Source organism: Hippoglossus stenolepis, chromosome 23, assembly GCF_022539355.2.
Source record: "Hippoglossus stenolepis isolate QCI-W04-F060 chromosome 23, HSTE1.2, whole genome shotgun sequence".
Lineage (NCBI taxonomy): Eukaryota > Metazoa > Chordata > Actinopteri > Pleuronectiformes > Pleuronectidae > Hippoglossus > Hippoglossus stenolepis.
In genome coordinates, this window is record NC_061505.1 from 3,040,056 (window position 1) to 3,064,167 (window position 24,112).

General features: G+C 43.4%; 2 protein-coding genes and 3 long non-coding RNA genes across 5 annotated transcripts in view; 4 read left to right on the top strand and 1 right to left on the bottom strand.

Annotated features, from left to right (window-relative positions):
- LOC118102936 (type I phosphatidylinositol 4,5-bisphosphate 4-phosphatase-B) overlaps positions 1 to 3,771 on the bottom strand; it is a 9,310-nt gene extending 5,539 nt beyond the window's left edge. Inside the window, exon 1 of the mRNA XM_035149562.2 lies at positions 3,469 to 3,771. Coding sequence (XP_035005453.1) covers positions 3,469 to 3,571 — 103 coding nt within the window. The 5' untranslated portion in view covers positions 3,572 to 3,771. The remainder of the gene's footprint in view (positions 1 to 3,468) is intronic.
- Positions 3,772 to 4,971: 1,200 nt separating this feature from the next.
- LOC118102907 (mucin-5AC) lies at positions 4,972 to 22,648 on the top strand. The gene is made up of 10 exons (XM_047338981.1): positions 4,972 to 5,133; positions 5,251 to 5,438; positions 5,772 to 5,909; positions 6,185 to 6,323; positions 6,421 to 6,598; positions 7,367 to 7,508; positions 21,139 to 21,282; positions 21,416 to 21,468; positions 21,570 to 21,880; positions 22,016 to 22,648. The coding sequence occupies exons 1-10, from the start codon at positions 5,017 to 5,019 to the stop codon at positions 22,646 to 22,648; spliced, it is 2,043 nt and encodes a 680-aa protein (XP_047194937.1). The 5' UTR covers positions 4,972 to 5,016.
- On the top strand, positions 8,166 to 9,295 carry LOC124851325. Its single transcript, XR_007032368.1, has 4 exons — positions 8,166 to 8,257; positions 8,420 to 8,478; positions 8,580 to 8,615; positions 9,279 to 9,295. It is a non-coding gene; the product is annotated as an uncharacterized LOC124851325 (long non-coding RNA).
- Positions 13,320 to 14,315, top strand: LOC124851324. Its single transcript, XR_007032366.1, has 3 exons — positions 13,320 to 13,451; positions 13,727 to 13,865; positions 13,963 to 14,315. It is a non-coding gene; the product is annotated as an uncharacterized LOC124851324 (long non-coding RNA).
- Positions 22,647 to 23,824, top strand: LOC118102884. Its single transcript, XR_007032367.1, has 3 exons — positions 22,647 to 22,690; positions 23,138 to 23,217; positions 23,506 to 23,824. It is a non-coding gene; the product is annotated as an uncharacterized LOC118102884 (long non-coding RNA).
- The last annotated feature ends 288 nt before the right edge of the window (positions 23,825 to 24,112 follow it).

Consider the following 24,112-nt stretch of genomic DNA (forward strand, 5'->3'; position numbering starts at 1 on the left):
TTGTGTGTCGCTCCAGTGGATCCTGCGGTAGCTATCCTCACAGAGGGACTGTATTTGCCCATGTTCCTGCCTCCAACACCGGCCAACAGAGCTCGACTTTACACCCCCGTCAATCAGACCCTTGACATCAACATTAAAGCAGCTGCAACTTTCTCCACGTGAGTAAAAGGAAAATCTAAATCCGCGTTAGACATTTGGACAGAACCTTCTGCGATTGAACCTCATGTCCAGACTTTGTTTGACTTGAGCGGGGATCTTGAGCCTCATGGAGGAGGTGACAACAGCAGGTAGCGAGCTAGTTAGCCAGAAATGCTAACCAGGGTGTCTGCAGGTCTTGAAAAGTTTTTAAAAGTCAAAAAATGTCAACAGTAAAGGTCATGAATATAATAATATAACTTTTTGGGTTTGTAATTTGAGCTAAAATCGACTTAAACCTCCAATAAATAAAGATGGAGGATGACAGCTCCCAAAAGTAAAGTTACATCTTGATCGCCTTCCGTGGCTGGCTGAAGTACAGGTCATAAACCCTGCCTCCTCCATGTTTCTGCGGGGACATTGTCAAAACTAAAAGTCGTAGTTGTAAATGTCTGAAGAAATGAGCTCCTGATTAATATTTATCTGAGGTTTAGCTAACGCCAATTTCAGTTTAAGATGTCACTGAGACGGGAACCTCTGTAACACAGTGGCTTTGAAAATGTAAAGCGTTAACTCCAAGATCATTTTCTTCTGCCGCTTGTTAAAGGGTCTCTGAGCTGCTGCTGTTCACGGGCCGCACAACGTGAACCAGGCCAGCCTGTGACCAGGCCAGTTTACGCTGAGCTGGACGCCGTCTCAGACAAGCTGGAGAGAGCCAACTCCATCTGCTTCTACTGCCCAAGCACTTTCCCAAGTCAGGGGTACTTTTGTCCTCTGCACATGAAACAGTGGACAGAGTATCGAAACATAGAACAAGAGTCTGGCACAAATCCAAACAGTTGTTTAATTTGATGAAGGGAAGCTGAAGTGTTCTCTAAAGGGTGATTATTTGGTTTAATGGTGTTTGATTCATTTCCTCAGTTCAACATCAGCAAAGTATCACTCTGAGCTGCGATGTGTCATCGTAAGTGTTGGAAACGGTGAGATACACCCTCCTTTGTCTGTTCACGCCTCAAATTCCACTGCTGAATTCATACGCAGGTAAAGGTTGAGCACGGCTCATATTTTATCTTTCCGATCAGATCCATCAACAACAGCTGAACCAACAGAGGACCTACGCCATCGTCCCAACAGTAATGCACTCACCATTCACTCTCTTTATCACTACACCTCTAACTATATCAACCACTACAACTCTCACATTGTCAGGGCTGAAAATAATTTACCAAGTACAGCTCGCCGCTATCGGCCACTTTTCCGTGAGTAATCACACAGGTATTATCAACAAATAAATGATGACCTTATTTAAGTTTCTGGTAGTGTCCATTGTTTTTCTGACCCACAAAATGTAAAACTTGAATGTGACTCAGTAGAGCACATACATCTGGCAAGGCCCAATAGTCTCCTAAATTCAATTCCTGTTTCTCTGCTTCTGGCTGATTGTGAACAAAGTAGAGTAACAGAGGCGAACAGATTGGAAGAAATGTATCCACATTCATGCTTTATCTACAAAAAGTGTCACTGTTTGAGTTTTGTGTGGAGAAATGCCCATCTCAGTGATTAAAGAAACTGGTCGACCTGTAAACGGTGTGTGAGAATGGAAACGTTGGCCCAGTCTTGGCACAGATACAAACATTGAACTCAGTACTGCTGCTATTGTGTGAAAGAACTTCTTGCTTCACTCCTATTCCTACTTTCAGGAAACAATCAGGTTGGCCGGGCCCTGGACAAAAGATGTGGCTTCTAAAATTAGTTTTTTTAATTTGACGTTTGGACTGTGTCATTAATTTAATTAATACGTGATTCATGTTGTGTTGTAGCATGAGAACAAACAAGCGGTTCTGGCCTGACCTGTTGATTCACTGTCTTTCTAGTTGTTATTCGCTTGACGGCGAGGATTTCCTCTGTGGTGGCTCTGACTGAGGAATACATCAGGAGTACGGTCGTACAGCAGGTCGGTGTCTTCCTATCGAAACCACACATCCTGTCAGAGCATCAGATTTCACACAGGCACTTCAAATATGTCACTGTTTTTTTTTATTTTCTTCCTGATCCTGTTTTCCACACGAAGCAAGAGCAGATATTTAATTTGTGTCAAGCATGCACTATATTAAGAGCAGAACTTAATTTCTAGAAAGTACAAGTCCTCAAGTTACTCTACTCAAACTAATGTCCTGACACACATACCATCACATCTAAGACAAATATGATCATATCTCAAAGCATCGCCTGTTTTCTCCTCCAGATTAAAAACAACTCAGGATTTACTTGATTGCCATCCAGCGCCAATCTGACGTTACTGGGTAAGGTGTAATCTGGAAATTACAGCCACTGGTGACCCCTGCTGCTTCAGTGTGGTCACTTATCCACTCGTGCACGAAATCTGAGAAATTTTCATTTTGATTTAAAGGTTGAACTGGGGATACTGGGGAAACTGGGCTTTGTTTTCATCAAGGTCCATTTAGTAGCTGCTCTTGGACTTTTAATGTCGTCTCCTGATCTTCTTTAACAAATGGGATTGCCCTAGTGGACATTGATTGAACTGTAAATATTCAAATTTCTTTACAGTCTTTAAACTTTTACGATCATCACTCTTGTTTGTAACAAAGTAATGATTTAGACTATCCGTCATATTTCTATAAGTCTGTTGCTTGACCTGTCTCTGGTCCAGTCCTTCACATTTTGGTGTCAGTGAGTTATTGGTCATTACAGCAGGTGATTGTGGTGTTGACAAGTTTGGACTTTTTTAATAAACAGGGGTCAGCAGGTGTTGCCTTTTAAAGTAATGTCTCCAGAGCTGTCTGTTACTTTCTTTCTTTCCTCTCCCTGTGTGTAAAGACAAAATATTCCAGAGAATGGTGCCGCTGTGATATCGACGTCCCACAAATCCACCCACGTGACCAATCAAAACTCAGTCTCAGCTGTCAATCATGAAGTGTCAGCCTAGATCAGTCAAACTACATGACACACTTTCATTTCCTACTTTTAAACGCCCCAAACAGCCGATATCAGACCCATTAATCTGTCTTTCTTCACTTTACGTGTCGTATTTGTGTGATTGTATTGTCCCTGCATCGTGTCACTCTCTTAATACTCTTAACCAACTTTGTTAAAATAGAATTAAATGTATATAAAGCGAATTCGTCGAAGGTTAAACCTCTGCTCTTCGTGTTTTTAGCTTCAGCTGACGTTAGCCAAACCGCTAGCTCGCTAGCTTAGCAGCGGGAGCTAACGTGTGTTTGAGAGTTGACACTTTGAATTTAAAGCTAAATGTCGGATTTAACACGTCCGTCGCGGTCGTTTGGTGTAAATGTGTGAAAGCGGCGGACGCACTCTGAGGTTTAGCCGGATGTCCGTGCGCGCTGCCCCCGGGAGAGAAGCCGTTGGTCCCGTCGTGCTGCTCGGACAGGAGCGGCGACCGTTCCCCGTCCGCCATCGCTGGCCCCGGAGCTCGGCCCCGTCGCGGCCCCGCAGGAAGAGTGTCTCCGGCGGCGGAGGAAGCTCAGAGAGCCCGCTGCAGATTGTCGGAGGAGCCGCCGAGGAGCCGGGGACACGGAGACAATCCGAAAGTCTGAGACCGACACAGCGAAACAGGAAGTGAAGCAAACAACCAGTCACATGACCGGGCCCTGACAGACAGCGCGCTCCTCCAATCACACAGCTCGGCGAGGGTGGGCGGGTCCAGTGACAGCCCGGACCGCGTCCTACTTCTCACACAGAGCTTCCTTCACCGGAAGTTTCAGCTCCTCTACCGTCAAGGAAACACGATTAGGACACTTCTCAGCCCCCTTCCGTCCTTTCTACTCACTCTCTCTTTACTCAAACCTTAAATCGAAACATTCAAACATTACATCTGTGTGTTTAATGAGAAAAAACATAATATTATGAGAATAAATCTTTAATTAATGACCCAAAAAATTATATTATGAGATAAACTTTTATTTCAATAAGAGAAAAAAAATCACAAAATCATGGGGGGAAAGTTTTAATTAAATAAGAAATAAAATGATGATAATATGAGAATAAAGTTCAAATTTAATGAGAAAAAAGTCCTAATATTTGGAGAAAAAGAAAAATAAATTTTAAGGAAATAACCAGTGACCAACAGAACAGGTCAGAGGTCCATGTGGTTCTTTCTTATACCCTTATGACTCTGGGTCATATTGGGTGTATGTGTAGTTCTCCCTCCCTGCCTGGGGGTGGTGCCTCTTCCCTGCCCTGTGTTTTCCTGTGTCTGTGTTTCAGGCAGGTGATTGGAGGATGGCCTGATGGAGCTCACCTGCTGATGACATGTTTTTTTTTAATTATGCAACAAGGAATTATTATTGTTACATAATAACATTTCCTTGTTGCTGAAGACATGGGCCAGGTTCTGGGTTTAAATAAGTAAATCCAACGACTCTACATGCTGCACATTTTACTGAATTTTCCTCTTAGTTGTACGTGACAGTTACAGAACCCCAGGTTATAGATGCTAAATGTTTGTTTTATTAAAACATCATTTGTTTAACCTCAGCTCCGCCTCCTCATTCACTTACACAAAGTTATAACAACAGTGTCGTACTTCTGCTTTACCAGGGTGAGGAGTATAAACAGTAAAGAAGTAAAAACATACATAAACAAAGTCATCATTTCGATAACATCCTTCCAGATTTGTGAGACCTCACAGTCGACATGTTGCTGAAACTGGATTTTTCTTGATTACATTTATTACTGTTTATCGGTTAAAATATTCACCACATTCTGATCATGATCTTTTAAGAGCAACACAAGGACGCTTCTGTTCCAGAAAACATTTCTGCTTAGCTTGTTGATTTGGCAGGCACCCACAGGGTTGTTATTTAAACACTGTGTTTGGGCAGAGCGACTAACACTTGCACCATGTCGCTGTCTCTGCTGCTGCTGCTGCTGCTGCTGGGCAGCTCCCAGACATCTCATTTTGGTGGAACGGTCATGACCTTCCACCCAAAAGACCGCAGCCCAGATGGATCGGTCACGGTACGTAAGGTGTCTCTTTCAAATAATAGATTCATCTTTTGAAATTAGACGTTTGACTGTTATCCAGGTAGATCACGTCTTAGTAGAATCAGGATGGTCTTTGCTGTAACGTTACAGGTCGTCCTTCGCTATAAGCTGAACTTCTACTTTCGAGGCATCAGCACGTGGAATTGCATCAGCGGGAACTGTGGGACTCAGAGTTCTTTGACGCTGAACAGAGTGTACCAGGACAGCAGCAGAGACTGGTTCCAGGATGAGGGAGTCATGACTCGGCAGGTTCCCGACAGCGGTCCTTTTCAGCTGCGGTAAGTGCAACATGACACTGTAAGAAATAAAGGAGAAATTTGACAAAATTGAGATGAGCCTCCCAAAAGAAACAACGCTGGACTTCAACACAGGAGAGTTTATTTCGTGATTTGTTGATTCTGTTAATCTTAACTACGATCGTTCTATAACCGTAACACAATCATGACAACTAATGACCTCTAACCTGAACTAATGACGAACCAAAAACATGATCTTCCGGCAAACCATTGATTAGTTAATACTCTTCATGCTGGGGCTTTGGTATTTGCACAAACGAGGTCCACTCAGGGTCTGTGCATTGGAAACTGACTTAAACTCAACTCCCACTGAAGGTTGGACGGTGGTAACTGGATAATTAACAGAAATGGCATCACAGTATGGAGAGCCGTGACGCTGGTCGATCTGAGGAACCGTTCCGACACCAGCAGGGCCAACGCGTCACCTCAGACCACCGTCCTGCCAGTTGTGAGGTAACCTCCTCACGGCTTGTGATTTCTTGATGGTTATTGATTTAAATTGATTTACACCACATTTTTTAGAAATAGAATATTCATGATTACTCAAACTAAGAATTGTTGTTTTTTCATCACCTGAGGATGTGACGTTAGCTGGACAGCGATCAGATCTCTGTGGTTGTTCCAGACACATTAATACCGTTCAGTCAGATCATAATCATTTCTAGATATAATCTGGAGACAACACACATTTTAATGCAGGTGTAAAGTGGCGTATGTCTCTCTCCCAGAGTTCCTTCAAACTGTCAGAGAGATTTCAACCTGTTGGCGTTTGACCCTGACGGAGACGAGGTTCGATGCAGATATGGAAACACATCGCTGTCAGAGTGTAGCCCCTGCACGCCAGCGTCTGTCCTCAGCCTCTCACCGGTGAGTCTCCAACAGTGACTCTCTTTTATATCTTATAAACTGGGCAGATAACAGAGACTGGTGACCTCGTTACAATTTGTACATAATCCTTTTGCAGTCGTGTACTCTGTCATTCAACGCCACCAACAGCAGTAATGAAGGTCCGTACGCAGTCCAGCTGGTGATGGAGGACTTTCCCAGACAGACGATCTCCCTGAATCAAAGCAACGGGGTGCAGACGACAATAACTACAAACAACTCTATGAGCAAAATACCTGTCCAATTTATTCTACAGGGTAAGATGTCTTGATTTGACAGCCTGAAGTTAGAAAGAAATTTCTTGCAACGTTGGCAACCACTTTGAAATATGTTGACAACCACTGGATCCACGATAACCATGATCCAGAGGATGAACCCTAATGACTTGTGAGCTTCACATTAACGGTTTTGCTTAAAATGTCTCAACAACTATTGCAAGGATGCCTTGAAACTTATAAGGAACATTCACATCGGCTATAGCACCATCATCTGGTGGTTTTTCCAATTTGTTTGGTATACGGCAAAATATCAACAGAACTATCAACACTACTTCTCCCGTCAACCTCAGGTGTATCTTCCCACAACTGCCAATGTGTCTGTAGACCCTGCTACATAGCTAGCATTACCGCTAACACCACCAACAACACCAATGTTATCTCTTGTGTGGCTTTTATGTCTATCACCTGTTGGTTTTTTACCGCTATGATGTTAATCCAGCTGTCCTCGGCCTGTTTTGTAGCTTTGACTTCAGCGAACAGTCTGCCCCAAAGAAGTAGCGGTGGTCAGAGGGAGTTTTATGAACTTGTCTTGGCGGCGCAGCGATGGCTGGGGGTTTTGTCACAGGACTAGAATGTTTTAAATTCTCTACGCAGATATTTTTGGCACTTTTCATATGTAGAAGTGCAACAAATGCCATGGGCTCAGCAAAGATTTGGGTTTCTTTCTCTATTTCTATCATTTGTTTAGTCCTACTGAAGTTACTAAGCTATGGCAATTTTAAAGCATCCTTTTGTGTGTCGCTCCAGTGGATCCTGCGGTGCCATCCTGCACAGAGGGACTGTATTTGCCCATGTTCCTGCCTCCAACACCGGCCAACAGAGCTCGACTTTACACCCCCGTCAATCAGACCCTTGACATCAACATTAAAGCAGCTGCAACTTTCTCCACGTGAGTAAAAGGAGGACTCCAGTCCGGCTATAGACATTTGGACAGAACCTTCTGCGATTGAACCTCATGTCCAGACTTTGTTTGACTTGAGCGGGGATCTTGAGCCTCATGGAGGAGGTGACAACAGCAGGTAGCGAGCTAGTTAGCCAGAAATGCTAACCAGGGTGTCTGCAGGTCTTGAAAAGTTTTTAAAAGCCTTTAAAAAAATGTCAAACAGTGAAAGGTCATGAATATATAATAATATAACTTTTTGGGTATGTAATTTTAGCTAAAATCTAATTTAAACCCAATGTAAATAAAGATGGAGGATGCGACAGCTCCCAAAAGTAAAAGCTTTAGCATCTTGATCGCCCCTGGTGGCTGGCTGAAGTACAGGTCATAAACCCTGCCTCCTCCATGTTTGCAGGTGGGACATTGTCAAAACTAAAAAGTCGTAGTTGTAAATGCCTGAAGAAATTGAGTCTCTGATTAAGATTTATCTGAGGCTTAGCTAACGGACAATTTCAGTTTAAGATGTCACTGAGACGGGAACCTCTGTAACACAGTGGCTTTGAAAATGTAAAGCGTTAACTCCAAGATCATTTTCTTCTGCCGCTTGTTAAAGGGTCTCTGAGCTGCTGTTCAGCGGGCCGCACAATCGGAACCAGACCAGCCTGTGACCAGGTCAGCTTACTCCTGAGCTGGACGCCGTCTCAGAGCGAAGATGGAGAGAGCCAACCCATCTGCTTCATCGTCCAAGCACTTTCCAAGTCAGTACTTTTGTCCTCTGCACATGAAACAGTGGACAGAGTATCGAACATAGAACAAGAGTTCAAGTACAACCAAACAGTTGTTTAATTTGATGAAGGGAAGCTGAAGTGTTCTCTAAAGGGTGATTATTTGGTTTAATGGTGTTTGATTCATTTCCTCAGTTCAACATCAGCAAAGTATCACTCTGAGCTGCGATGTGTCATCGTAACTGTTGGAAACGGTGAGATACACCCTCCTTTGTCTGTTCACGTCTCAAATTCCACTGCTGAATTCATACGCAGGTAAAGGTTGAGCACGGCTCATATTTTATCTTTCCATCAGATCCATCACCAACAGCTGAACCAACAGAGGGACAAAGTACGACCACCATTCACTCTATCACTACACCTCTAACTATATCAACCACTACAACTCTCACATTGTCAGGGCTTGAAATACCCTATGCTCAAGTACAGCTCGCTATCGGCTACTTTTTTCTTGTGAGAGTAATCACACAGGTATTATCAACAAATAAATGATGACCTTATTTAAGTTTCTGATAGTGTCCATTGTTTTTTCTGACCCACAAAATGTGGAAACTTTGAATGTGACTCATAGTAGAGCACATACATCTGGCAAGGCCCAATAGTCTCCTTAAATTCAATTCCTGTTTCTCTGTTTCTGGGCATTGATTGTGAACAGAGTAACAGAGGCGGAACAGATTGAAGAAATGCATCGGCTATCTGCGTTTTATCTGTTTTCACTCGCAGATTAGCCGTTGACCTAAAACGCCCACAAAAAGTGTCACTGCTTGTGTTTTGTGTGGAGTAAATGTTCTAATTTTGTGTGATTAAAGAAACTGGTCGACCTGTAAACGGTGTGTGAGAATGGAACATATTCCAGTCTTGGCACAGATACAAACATTGAACTCAGTACTGCTGCTATTGTGTGAAAGAACTTGCTCCACTCCTATTCCTAAAAATAACCATATAAAGTGCTTCTTTTGTTCTGCCACCTGGCTGATTCACTGTCTTCTTCTAGTTGTCATTCGCTTGACGCATGAGACTTCTGTGGTGGCTCTGACTGAGGAATACATCAGAGTACGGTCGTACAGCAGGTCGGTGTCTTCCTATCGAAAACCACACATCCTGTCAGAGCATCAGATTTACACAGGCACTTCAAATATGTCACTGTTCCGTTTTTATTTTTTTTTATTTTCTTCCTGATCCTGTTTCCACACAGAAGCTGAAGAGCAGATATTTAATTTGTCTCAAGCATGCACTGTATATTAAGAGCAGAACTTAATTTAGAAAGTACAAGTCCTCAGTTACTCTACTCAAACTAATGTCCTGACACACATACCATCACATCTAAGACAAATATGATCATATCTCAGCATCGCTCTGTTTTCTCCTCCAGATTAAAAACAAACTGGTGACTTTCGGATTGCCACCCAGCGCCAATCTGACGTTACTGGGGAAGGTAATGGAAATTATAGCCACTGGTGACCCCTGCTGCTTCAGTGTATTCAAAGATATCCACTGCATCTAAATCTGAGAAATTTCATTTTGATTTAAAGGTTGAACTGGGAACTGGGGAAACTGGGCTTTGTTTTCATCAAGGTCCATTTAGTATTGCTCTTGGACTTTCTAATGATGTCTCCGATCTTCTTTTTTAACAAATGGGATTGCCTTCTAGTGGATACTGGGATTGAACTGGGTAAATATTCAAATTTCTTTACAGTGTTTAAACTTTTACGATCATCACTCTTGTTTGCAAACAAAGTAATGATTTAGACTATCCATCATATTTATAAGTCTGTTGCTTGACCTGTCTCTGGTCCAGTCCTTCACATTTTGGTGTGTTATTGAAAGTTAGTGAGTTATTGGTCATTACAGCAGGTGATTGTGGTGGACAAGTTTGGACTTTTTAGTTTTTTAATAAACAGGGGTCGGCAGGTGTTGCCTTTAAAGTAATGTCTCCAGAGCTGTCTGTTACTTCCTTTTCTTCCTTCTCCTGTGTGTAAAGACAAAATATTCCAGAGAATGGTGCCGCTGTGATATCGACGTCCCAATAAATCCACCCACGTGACCAATCAAAACTCAGTCTCAGCTGTCAACTGCGAAGCGTCAGCCTAGATCAGTCAAACTACATGAAACACTTTCATTTCTACTTTTAAACGCCCCAAACAGCCGATATCAGACCCATTAATTCGTCTTTTCACTTTTACGTGGCGTATTTGTGTGATTGTATTGTCCCTGGGCATCGTGTCACTTCTTTAATACTTACACAACTTTGTTAAAATAGAATTAAATGTATATAAAGCGAATTCGTCGAAGGTTAAACCTCTGCTCTTCGTGTTTTTAGCTTCAGCTGACGTTAGCCAAACCGCTAGCTCGCTAGCTTAGCAGCGGGAGCTAACATGTGTTTGAGAGTTGACACTTTGAATTTAAAGCTAAATGTCGGATTTAACACGTCCGTCGCGGTCGTTTGGTGTAAATGTGTGAAAGCGGCGGACGCACTCTGAGGTTTAGCCGGATGTCCGTGCGCGCTGCCCCCGGGAGAGAAGCCGTTGGTCCCGTCGTGCTGCTCGGACAGGAGCGGCGACCGTTCCCCGTCCGCCATCGCTGGCCCCGGAGCTCGGCCCCGCAGGAAGAGTGTCTCCGGCGGCGGAGGAAGCTCAGGAGAGCCCGCTGCAGATTGTCGGAGGAGCCGCCGAGGAGCCGGGGACACGGAGACAATCCGAAAGTCTGAGACCGACACAGCGAAACAGGAAGTGAAGCAAACAACCAGTCACATGACCGGGCTCTGACAGACAGCGCGCTCCTCCAATCACACAGCTCGGCGAGGGTGGGCGGGTCCAGTGGCAGCCCGGACCGCGTTCCACTTCTCACACAGAGCTTCCTTCACCGGAAGTTTCAGCTCCTCTACCGTCAAGGAAACACGATTAGGACACTTCTCAGCCCCCTTCCGTCCTTTCTACTCACTCTCTCTTTACTCAAACCTTAAATCGAAACATTCAAACATTACATCTGTGTGTTTAATGAGAAAAAACATAATATTATGAGAATAAATCTTTAATTAATGACTCAAACATTTTTATTATGAGATAAACTTATTTCAATAAGAGAAAAAAATCACAAAATCATGGGGGGAAAGTTTTAATTAAATAAGAAATAAAATGATGATAATATGAGAATAAAGTTCAAATTTATTGAGAAAAAAGTCCTAATATTTGGAGAAAAAGAAAAATAAATTTTAAGGAAATAACCAGTGACCAACAGAACAGGTCAGAGGTCCATGTGGTTCTTTCTTATACCCTTATGACTCTGGGTCATATTGGGTGTATGTGTAGTTCTCCCTCCCTGCCTGGGGGTGGTGCCTCTTCCCTTGCCCTGTGTTTTCCTGTGTCTGTGTTTCAGGCAGGTGATTGGAGGATGGCCTGATGGAGCTCACCTGCTGATGACATGTTTTTTTGAATCAGCAACAAGGAATTATTACTTGTTACATAAAATACATTTCCTGTTGGGCTGAAGACATGGCCAGGTTCTGAGTTTAAATAAGTAAATCCAACGACTTACATGCTGCACATTTTACTGAATTTTCCTCTCTTAGTTGTACTGACAGTTACAGAACCCCAGGTTATAGATGCTAAATGTTTGTTTATTAAAACATAATTTTGTTTAACCTCAGCTCCGCCTCAATCTACTTACACAAAGTTATAACAACAGTGTCGCACTTCTGCTTTTGTACCAGGGTGAGGAGTATAAACAGTAAAAGAAGTAAAAACATACATAAACAAAGTGTCATCATTTCGATAACATCCTTCCAGATTTGTGAGACCTCACAGTCGACATGTTGCTGAAACTGGATTTTCCTGATTTCATTTATTTTTCTCATCAGCCCTTTCATCACCATCTGTTGTTGCCAAGAACGATCGTGTTCGCTATCAGATTGTTTTCTGTCATGGTGATGATTTTCACAAAAGAGCGAATCTTCCCCACGCCTTCCTGTTGCTGGGGTCAGAGTGATTATCAACACAGCTTAATTACTAAAATACAAAATATTGCATAAATCTAGTCCATCTGTAAAAGAAAATTACAAACTATTGAATGAAAGAGCATTACAAGACAGATCGTCTTTACCACCTGTTTATCGGTTAAAATATTCACCACATTCTGATCATGATCTTTTAAGAGCAACACAAGGACGTTTCCTCATTCCAGAACATTTCCTGCTTAGCTTGTTGGATTTGGCAGTAAGTAATCCACAGGGTTGTTATTTAAACACTGTGTTTGGGCAGAGCGACTAACACTTGCAACATGTCGCTGTCTCTGCTGCTGCTGCTGCTGCTGCTGGGCAGCTCCCAGACATCTCATTTTGGTGGAACGGTCATGACCTTCCACCCAAAAGACCGCAGCCCAGATGGATCAACATGGCATCGGTAAGGTGTCTCTTTTCAAATAATAGATCTATCTTTTGAAATTAGACGTTTGACTGTTATCCAGGTAGATCACGCTCAGCAGAATCAGGATGGGCCTGCTGTAACGTTACAGGTCGCCCTTCGCTATAAGCTGAACTTCTCTACTCTAAGTAGGCAGGACACGTGGTCTTGCTTCAGCGGGAACTGTGGGACTCAGAGTTCTTTGACTTTCGAACAGAGTGTACCAGAGAGCAGCAGAGACTGTTCCAGGATGAGGAGTCATGACTGGGCAGGTTCCCCGACAGCGGTCCTTTTCAGCTGCGGTAAGTGCAACATGACACTGTAAGAAATAAAGGAGAAATTTGACAAAATTCGAGATGAGCCTCCCAAAAGAAACAACGCTGGACTTCAACACAGGAGAGTTTATTTCAGATTTGTTGATTCTTGCTAATCTTAACCACGATCGCTCTATAACCGTAACACAATCATGACAACTAATGACCTCTAACCTGAAATAATGACGAACCAAAAACATGATCTTCCGGCAAACCATTGATTAGTTAATACTCTTCATGCTGGGGCTTTGGTATTTGCACAAACGAGGTCCACTCAGGGTCTGTGCATTGGAAACTGACTTAAACTCAACTCCCATCAGCTGCTGGCCGGTAATGCCTGGAGAAGTAACAGAAATGGCACGAGTATGGAGAGTCGACGCTGGTCGATCTGAGGAACCGTTCCGACACCAGCAGGGCCAACGCGTCACCTCAGACCACCGTCCTGCCAGTTGTGAGGTAACCTCCTCACGGCTTGTGATTTCTTGATGGTTATTGATTTAAATTGATTTACACCACATTTTTTAGAAATAGAATATTCATGATTACTCAAACTAAGAATTGTTGTTTTTTCATCACCTGAGGATGTGACGTTAGCTGGACAGCGATCAGATCTCTGTGGTTGTTCCAGACACATTAATACCGTTCAGTCAGATCATAATCATTTCTAGATATAATCTGGAGACAACACACATTTTAATGCAGGTGTAAAGTGGCGTATGTCTCTCTCCCAGAGTTCCTTCAAACTGTCAGAGAGATTTCAACCTGTTGGCGTTTGACCCTGACGGAGACGAGGTTCGATGCAGATATGGAAACACATCGCTGTCAGAGTGTAGCCCCTGCACGCCAGCGTCTGTCCTCAGCCTCTCACCGGTGAGTCTCCAACAGTGACTCTCTTTTATATCTTATAAACTGGGCAGATAACAGAGACTGGTGACCTCGTTACAATTTGTACATAATCCTTTTGCAGTCGTGTACTCTGTCATTCAACGCCACCCTCCGCAGTAATGAAGGTCCGTACGCAGTCCAGCTGGTGATGGAGGACTTTCCCAGACAGACGATCTCCCTGAATCAAAGCAACGGGGTGCAGACGACAATAACTACAAACAACTCTATGAGCAAAATACCTGTCCAATTTATTCTACAGGGTAAGATGTCTTGATTTGACAGCCTGAAGTTAGAAAGAAATTTCTTGCAACGTTGGCAACCACTTTGAAATATGTTGACAACCACTGGATCCACGATAACCATGATCCAGAGGATGAACCCTAATGACTTGTGAGCTTCACATTAACGGTTTTGCTTAAAATGTCTCAACAACTATTGCAAGGATGCCTTGAAACTTATATGAAATATCTGTCGCTATAGCACCATCATCTGGTGAGTTTTCTCCAATTTGTTTGGTATACGCAAAATATCAACAGAACTATCAACACTACTTCTCCCGTCAACCTCAGGTGTATCTTCCCACAACTGCCAATGTGTCTGTAGAGCCTGCTACATAGCTAGCATTACCGCTAACACCACCAACAACACCAATGTTATCTCTTGTGTGGCTTTTATGTCTATCACATGTTTGGTTTTTACTGAAGCTAGCATGCTAACTAGCTGTCCCCGGCCTGTTTTGTAGCTTTGACTTCAGCGAACAGTCTGCCCCAAAGAAGTAGCGGTGGTCAGAGGGAGTTTTATGAACTTGTCTTGGCGGCGCAGCGATGGCTGGGGGTTTTGTCACAGGACTAGAATGTTTTAAATTCTCTACGCAGATATTTTTGGCACTTTTCATATGTAGAAGTGCAACAAATGCCATGGGCTCAGCAAAGATTTGGGTTTCTTTCTCTATTTCTATCATTTGTTTAGTCCTACTGAAGTTACTGGTGCCATGGGCAATTTTAAAGCATCCTTTGTGTGTCGCCTCCAGTGGATCTCAGCGGTGCCATCCTGCACAGAGGGACTGTATTTGCCCATGTTCCTTTCCTCCAACACCGCCAGAGCTCGACTTACACCCCCGTCAATCAGACCCTTGACATCAACATTGAAGCAGCTGCAACTTTCTCCACGTGAGTAAAAGGAAAATTCCAACCGCTTAGACATTTGGACAGAACCTTTCTGCGATTGAACTCATGTCCAGACTTTGTTTGACTTGGAGCGGGATCTTGAGCCTCATGGAGGGGAGGTGACAAACAGCAGGTGGAAGCAGCTAGTTAGCCAGAAAATGCTAACTAGGGTGTTCGCAGGTCTTGAAAAGCTTTAAAAAGTTCTAAAAATGTCAACAGTGAAAGGTCATGAATAGCAGAATAATATAACTTTTTGGGTATGTAATTTGAGCTAAAATCTAATTTAAAACCTCAATGTAAATAAAGATGGAGGGATGCGACAGCTCCCAAAAAGTAAAAGTTACATCTTGATCGTGCCTTCGGTGGCTGGCTGAAGTACAGGTCAAGTAAACCCTGCCTCCTCCATGTTTGCAGGTGGGACATTGTCAAAACTAAAAATGAAGAGAATGTCTGAAGAAATTGAGTCTCTGATTAAGATTTATCTGAGGCTTAGCTAACGGACAATTTCAGTTTAAGATGTCACTGAGATTGAATCAACACACAGTGGCTTTGAAAATGTAAAGCGTTAACTCCAAGATCATTTTCTGCCGCTTGTTAAAGGGTCTCTGAGCTGCTACTGCTCAGCTGTGGTCAGCACAACGTGAACCAGACCAGCTCAGGACCAGGTCAGTTTACGCTGAGCTGACGCCGTCTCAGAGCGAAGATGGAGAGAGCCAACCCATCTGCTTCATCACTGCCCAAGCACTTCTCTGTCAGTACTTTTGTCCTCTGCACACAGAAACAGTGGACAGAGTATCGACATAGAACAAGAGTTCAAGTACAACCAAACAGTTGTTTAATTTGATGAAGGAAGCTGAAGTGTTCTCTAAAGGGTGATTATTTGGTTTAACAGCTGATTCATTTCTCAGTTCAACATCAGCAAAGCATCACTTGAGCTGCGATGTGTCATCGTAACTGTTGGAAACGGTGAGATACACCCTCCTTTGTCTGTTCACGCCTCAAATTCCACTGCTGAATTCATACGCAGGTAAAGGTTGAGCACGGCTCATATTTTATCTTTCCATCAGATCCATCACCAACAGCTGAACCAACAGAGGGACAAAGTACGACCACCATTCACTCTATCACTACACCTCTAACTATATCAACCACTACAACTCTCACATTGTCAGGGCTTGAAAATAATTTACTCAAGTACAGCTCGCTATCGGCTACTTTTCTTGTGAGAGTAATCACACAGGTATGTCAACAAATAAATTATGACCTTATTTAAGTTTCTGATAGTGTCCATTGTTTTTCTGACCCACAAAATGTAAAACTTGAATGTGACTCAGTAGAGCACATACATCTGGCAAGGCCCAATAGTCTCCTTAAATTCAATTCCTGTTTCTCTGTTTCTGGGCGTTGATTGTGAACAGTGTGGAGAGTAACAGAGGCGGAACAGATTGAAGAAATGCATCGGCTATCTGCGTTTTATCTGTTTTCACTCGCAGATTAGCCGTTGACCTAAAACGCCCACAAAAAGTGTCACTGCTTGTGTTTTGTGTGGAGAAATGTTCGACTTGTGTGATTAAAGAAACTGGTCGACCTGTAAACGGTGTGTGAGAATGGAAACGTTGGCCCAGTCTTGGCACAGATACAAACATTGAACTCAGTACTGCTGCTATTGTGTGAAATAACTTCTTGCTCCACTTATTCCTAAATATGTTTTTGGTTCTGTTCATCTGTTGATTCACTGTCTTTCTAGTTGTCATTCGCTGCTTGACGGCGAGGATTTCCTCTGTGGTGGCTCTTGACTGAGGAATACATCAGGAGTACGGTCGTGTCAGCAGGTCATGTCTTCCTATCGAAAACCACACACATCCTGTCAGAGCATCAGATTCTACACAGGCACTTTCAAATATGTCACTGTTCCAGTTTTTATTTTTTTATTTTCTTCCTGATCCTGTTTCCACACAGAAGCTGAAGAGCAGATATTTAATTTGTAGTCAAGCATGCACTGTATATTAAGAGCAGAACTTAATTTAGAAAGTACAAGTCCTCAGTTACTCTACTCAAACTAATGTCCTGACACACATACCATCACATCTAAGACAAATATGATCATATCTCAGCATCGCTCTGTTTTCTCCTCCAGATTAAAAACAAACTGGTGACTTTCGATTGCCACCCAGCGCCAATCTGACGTTACTGGGGAAGGTGTAACTGGAAATACACTGGTGACCCCTGCTGCTTCAGTGTGGTCACTTATCCACTCGTGCACGAAATCTGAGAAATTTTCATTTTGATTTAAAGGTTGAACTGGGGATACTGGGGAAACTGGGCTTTGTTTTCATCAAGGTCCATTTAGTAGCTGCTCTTGGACTTTTAATGATGTCTCCTGATCTTCTTTAACAAATGGGATTGCCCTAGTGGACATTGATTGAACTGTAAATATTCAAATTTCTTTACAGTGTTTAAACTTTTACGATCATCACTCTTGTTTGTAACAAAGTAATGATTTAGACTATCCATCATATTTCTATAAGTCTGTTGCTTGACCTGTCTCTGGTCCAGTCCTTCACATTTTGGTGTGTTATTGAGTTAGTGAGTTATTGGTCATTACAGCAGGTGATTGTGGTGTTGACAAGTTTGGACTTTTTAGTTTTTTAATAAACAGGGGTCAGCAGGTGTTGCCTTTTAAAGTAATGTCTCCAGAGCTGTCTGTTACTTTCTTTCTTTCCTCTCCCTGTGTGTAAAGACAAAATATTCCAGAGAATGGTGCCGCTGTGATATCGACGTCCCACAAATCCACCCACGTGACCAATCAAAACTCAGTCTCAGCTGTCAATCATGAAGTGTCAGCCTATTTTTAAAAAAAATCAAAATCAAAATCAAAAGCAAACACAAGAAAAATCCCAAAATATTATTTGACTTGGTCTATGTGCCATCTGCTAACATGGAGGAGGCAAGGTTTATAACCCATACTGCAGTCAGCCACCAGAATGTAGATAAACGTTAACATATTGAAGTCCTCGACAACATTTGAATGAATCTCGACTTTTAAAGGCCTAAAAATCTTGAGTTATTAGACTTTTTGTCCTTTTACAACCCCACAGACACTTTGTAAATGACACTTTATGAAACTATTTTCTGAACTGTTGGGTCTTGGGGGTATGAACAACTTGAACTACCGGTTGAGCATGGTCTCTGAGAAGCATGACAGGAAATATTTCCTCATACCAGGTCGGTTCCTGGTCTGTTTACAAAAAAAAAAAAAATTCTCCTGTGAGGTAACCAGTCAGTCAGACAGAGAGAGGACGGGTGTGTGTCTCTGTGTGTGTCTGTTAGGGTCTGCGTTCATTTACTGACATTGTGTGGAGAGAACATGTCGCTCTTTCTGTTGCTGTTGTTCGTCTGCAGCTGCCAGGCCACTGGTTTCTTTGGGACAGTGATGACCTATGACCCAAAGACAAGCAACAACGGAGATGTCACAGTACGTATGAATATAATCTTTCAAAACCATCATATTTAGCTTTTAAATACACAGAAACCACAGATCTGACTCTCACACTCAATCAGTGCTGTTTGCCTCCCGAGCAGCTGCCTTCTGTTCACCCTGTTGTCATTTTATCTCTGTAATATTGCAGGTGGTCATCCGCTATAAGCTGAACTTTCACTTGTGCAATCAAACGACCACATGGCAATGCCTCAGTGGGAGGTGTGGGACCAGTTCTGTTGTGTTGAACAGGGTCGACAGCGAGAGCAGTGGAGAGTGGTGTCAGACAGAGGGAATCATGACCTTCCAGGCTCCAAGCGACGAGTTCCAACTTGGGTGAGCGCACGATATCCTGAAAAAATGATATGATATCAAACCTCATGTTTGTTTTAAGGTTCATTGTGGAATTGTGGATAAAAAGTGGAAAGTTTAAATCGTAATAACATTCGTTTAAAGGCAGCGGCCCATGTGGAAACTCCAGCTTCCTCCGACAGTCCAAAGACATGTTAGGTTAAACTGAGACTCTACCTAGGTGTGGAAGTGAACTCAGGAAAATGTCTAGAAAATAGTGTCTGGAAATTTTCTGGAGTTTGTGTTTCTCATGTGAAGAAGCAGGAGATTGTTCTGGTCCGACTCGTTCACAGCAACAGGAACATGTGGGGAACAGTCAGGCGAGGGGCGGAGCTTGATTCTTAATGAATCAAGTTAAAGGAGACATTTGATGTCTTTTTCAGAGACAGGAGCTAAAACCAAGTGTTTCAGACAGAAATACTCACATATATGTCAAGTAATAACACAAATTAAAACAATCAACCTGAATATGAGCATAGTGTCTCCTTTAAAGCTCCTCCACTGTGTCCAAAACAACAAAAAATGTACCTCCACAAATGTCACAGTTGCACAAAGCATGAGAACTTTATGTAGCACAGTAGTGACCGACTTCCCTGTCAAATGTCCACCGCAGGTTGAGCCGTGCTATGTGGACAAACAACATTGTGAATGGCATCGTGTTTGTGAGAGCTAAAGCTCTGGTTGAGCTGAGGAACCGATCAGACACGGGCCACGTCAACAGATCACCCCGAACCACCATCCTGCCGGCGCTGAGGTAGGACGACTAACCTGTCCCTGTCACCTGCGGATCCCAAAACGCTCAATGCCAAACACCTCCCCTCAGGGTTTAGGTGATATAGTCTTTGCTCCTGCTCTAAGATGCAAGGGTGAATTAATTTGCAAGGTTATACAGCGATGCTTTGTTTAGTCGTGACAGGCAGTGTTGCATAGTCAAGAGTTTTAGCTAACGTGTCTCCATGTCAACTTACACATTATCCAGAGATCACGAAACAGATGCTAAAATGTTGGTTTCTCTCTCTCCCAGAGTTCCTTCAAACTGTCAGAGACAAATCAACCTGTTGGCGTTTGACTCTGATGGAGACGAGGTCAAATGTAGATATGGAAACGCAGAACTGTTCGAGTGTAGCCCCTGCACGCCGCCGTCTGTTCTCGACCTCTCACCCGTGAGTAACCAAGTGTTTGCCATGATTTCTGGAATAAGGGTGATGACAACACGACGGGTTGTCTGGAGCTAATCAACGTCCTTTTGCAGTCTTGTGATCTGACATTCAGCTCCACCAGCAGCAGCAATGAAGGTCTGTACGCAGTCCAGCTGGTGATGGAGGACTTTGCGAGGCAGACTATCAACCTGATTAGTGTCAGCGGGACTCAGACGTTACCTAGCAGCTTCCCTGTCAGTGCGATACCCGTCCAGTTTGTCTTGAAAGGTAAAAGCTGATGTTTTACAGGGTGATTTGCATCTCTTTGAGTTTCACTGATCTTTGGTGAGCAGAGGACATCGTTTTTTTGTGCATAATTAGCTTCTTACTCAGCTGATTGTCTTGTGTCGCTCCAGTGGATCCGGCGGTGCCATCCTGCACAGAGGGACTGTATTTGCCAGCGTTCCTGCCTCCAACACCGGCCAACAGAGCTCGACTTCACACCCCCGTCAATCAGACCCTTGACATCAGCATTAAAGCAGCTGCAACTTTCTCCACGTGAGTAAAAAGGAAAATCTAAATCCGCGTTAGACATTGGGACAGAACCTTCTGTTAAATTACGGTCGTTTAAGTCATTAGTTCCTGTTCATGTTTCTGATCAGTTTGATTTTAATTAGTTATTTGATGATGTAAAAACAGGCTGAGACGTCATGATTGACAGCTGAGACTGACTCGTAACACATGTGACAGGACCTCAGTAACACTGCTCCACCCCCCAGTTGCTACTATACAGACACTGGTTCCAAATTACGACATCGGCACAAGATGGCAGCATTCGTTTCCAGGATGTTCTGGAAGTGGAGACGGGATTTCCATATTTATTTACAGTCCAATAAAACTCAGATAAAAATGTGAATAGATCCATGTATTTACTAAATTGTTAGAAGACTAAATGTCTGCTCGAAAAAATAAAAGAAAGAAATTGAGTCTCTGATTAAGATTTATCTGAGGCTTAGCTAACGGCCAATTTCAGTTTAAGATGTCACTGAGACGGGAACCTCTGTAACACAGTGGCTTTGAAAATGTAAAACGTTAAGATCATTTTCTTCTGCCGCTTGTTAAAGGGTCTCTGAGCTGCTGTTCAGCGGGCCGCACAACGTGAACCAGACCAGCTCAGGACCAGGTCAGTTTACGCTGAGCTGGACGCCGTCTCAGAGCGAAGATGGAGAGAGCCAACCCATCTGCTTCATCGTCCAAGCACTTTCCAAGTCAGTACTTTTGTCCTCTGCACATGAAACTGTGGAAAGAGTATCGAACATAGAACAAGAGTTCAAGTACAACCAAACAGTTGGAAAGGAAGCTGAAGTGATTATTTGGTTTAATTGTGTTTCATTTCCTCAGTTCAACAAAGTATCACTCTGAGCTGCGATGTGTCATCGTAAGTGTTGGAAACGGTGAGATACACCCTCCTTTGTCTGTTCACGTCTCAAATTCCACTGCTGAATTCATACGCAGGTAAAGGTTGAGCACGGCTCGTATTTTATCTTTCCATCAGATCCATCATTTCTCACAAGTACAGCCGAAGTGATTTCAAAAACTCAACGAAGAACTCTACGAGAAGTTTCACCAGGGGTCGAACCTAGGACCGTCATTTCTACCACTTCACCGGGACCTCCACCAGGGACCGAACCTAGTACCATCATTACCGCCGTAACCCCTACAACTTCACCGGGACCTCCACCAATGCCCGAACCTAGTACCATCATTACTACCGCAACCCCTACAACTTCACCGGACCTCCAACAGGACCGAACCAAGTTATCATTACCGCCAAACCCCTACAACTTCACCAGGACCTCCACCAATGCCCGAACCTAGTACCATCATTACTACCACAACCCCCACAACCTCACCGGGACCTCCACCAGGACCGAACCTAGTACCATCATTACCACGTAACCCTACAACTTCACCAGGACCTCCACCAATGCCCGAACCTAGTACCATCATTACTACCGTAACCCCTACAACTTCACCTGCGACTCTCCAGGACCGAACCTAGTACCATCATTACCTGTCAACCCTACAACTTCACCACGACTTCCACCAGGGACCGAACCTAGTACCATCATTACCGCCGTAACCCCTACAACTTCACCGGGACCTCCACCAATGCCCGAACCTAGTACCATCATTACTACCGCAACCCCTACAACTTCACCGGGACCTCCACCAGGGACCGAACCTAGTACCATCATCACCGCCATAACCCCTACAACTTCACCGGGACCTCCACCAGGGACCGAACCTAGTACCATCATTACCGCCGTAACCCCTACAACTTCACCGGGACCTCCACCAATGCCCGAACCTAGTACCGTCATTTCTACCACTTCACCGGGACCTCCACCAGGGACCGAACCTAGTACCATCATTACCGCCGTAACCCCTACAACTTCACCGGGACCTCCACCAATGCCCGAACCTAGTACCATCATTACTACCGCAACCCCTACAACTTCACCGGAACCTCCACCAGGGACCGAACCTAGTACCATCATTACCGCCATAACCCCACAACTTCACCGGGACCTCCACCAGGGACCGAACCTAGTACCATCATCACCGCCATAACCCCTACAACTTTACCGGGACCTACGTCATCATCCCAACAAAGTACGACCACCATTCACTCTATCACTACACCACTAACTATATCAACCACTACAACTCTCACATTGTCAGGGCTTGAATATAATTTACTGAAGTACAGCTCGCTATCGGCTACTTTTCTTGTGAGAGTAATCACACAGGTATTATCAACAAATAAATTATGACCTTATTTGAGTGTCCATTGTTTTTCTGACCCACAAAAGGTAAAACGCCCACAAAAAGTGTCACTGCTTGTGTTTTGTGTGGAGAAATGTTCGACTTGTGTGATTAAAGAAACTAGTCGACCTGTAACCGGTGTGTGAGAATGGAAACGTTGGCCCAGTCTTGGCACAGATACAAACATTGAACTCAGTACTGCTGCTATTGTGTGAAAGAACTTCTTGCTCCACTCCTATTCCTAAATATGTTTTTTTGGTTCTGGCCTGACCTGTTGATTCACTGTCCTTCTAGTTGTCATTCGCTTGACGGCGAGGATTTCCTCTGTGGTGGCTCTGACTGAGGAATACATCAGGAGTACGGTCGTACAGCAGGTCGGTGTCTTCCTATCGAAACCACACATCCTGTCAGAGCATCAGATTTCACACAGGCACTTCAAATATGTCACTGTTCCAATTTGTATTTTCTTCCTGTTTCCACACAGAAGCTGAAGAGCAGATATTTAATTTGTCTCAAGCATGCACTGTATATTAAGAGCAGAACTTAATTTAGAAAGTACAAGTCCTCAAGTTACTCTACTCAAGTTAATGTCCTGACACACATACCATCACATCTAAGACAAATATGATCATATCTCAGCATCGCTCTGTTTTCTCCTCCAGATTAAAAACAAACTGGTGATTTACGGATTGCCATCCAGCGCCAATCTGACGTTACTGGGGAAGGTGTAACTGGAAATTACAGCCACTGGTGACCCCTGCTGCTTCAGTGTGGTTACTTATCCACTCGTGCACGAAATTTGTTACCATGGAAACCGTAGTCAACGGGAGTCATTAATTTGTTACACTTTTCTCAGGTGTCTGAGTTTTTAATTGTATAACCGTGCAAGCTTGTACCCTGTAAATTAAAAGATTGAACAACTAACAACTGTGGATTGATTTTGCTGCTGTTGCCTTTTTAAATAAACCTTGTTGACTTATATTGTTTGTCTGTGAATCACCCCCAAGACATAATTAATTTGTTACCATGGAAACAGTGGTCTGCAGGCGTCATTAATGTGTTGCCATGGAAACAGCTCGTCGTTGACAGGAGTCACTAATTTCTTAATACGGAGACCGTGGTCGGTGGGTGTTGATTGTAAAATCTTTTAAGCTTGTAACTTGTAAATGAAAAAATGAAATCACCGTTTTCTTTTCTCTTTTATCTCTCACCAACAACTACATATCCCCCAAGACATAATCTTTAAAATCAAGAATGACTCTGAAGCAC

Coding starts and splice junctions, on each gene's coding strand:
- LOC118102907 (XM_047338981.1), top strand. CDS start 5,017: ATGTCGCTGTCTCTGCTGCTGCTGCTGCTGCTGCTGGGCAGCTCCCAG. Junction 5,439..5,771: donor AGCGGTCCTTTTCAGCTGCG/GTAAGTGCAACA, acceptor CTCCCACTGAAG/GTTGGACGGTGGTAACTGGA. Junction 7,509..21,138: donor GCAGCTGCAACTTTCTCCAC/GTGAGTAAAAGG, acceptor CGCTTGTTAAAG/GGTCTCTGAGCTGCTGTTCA.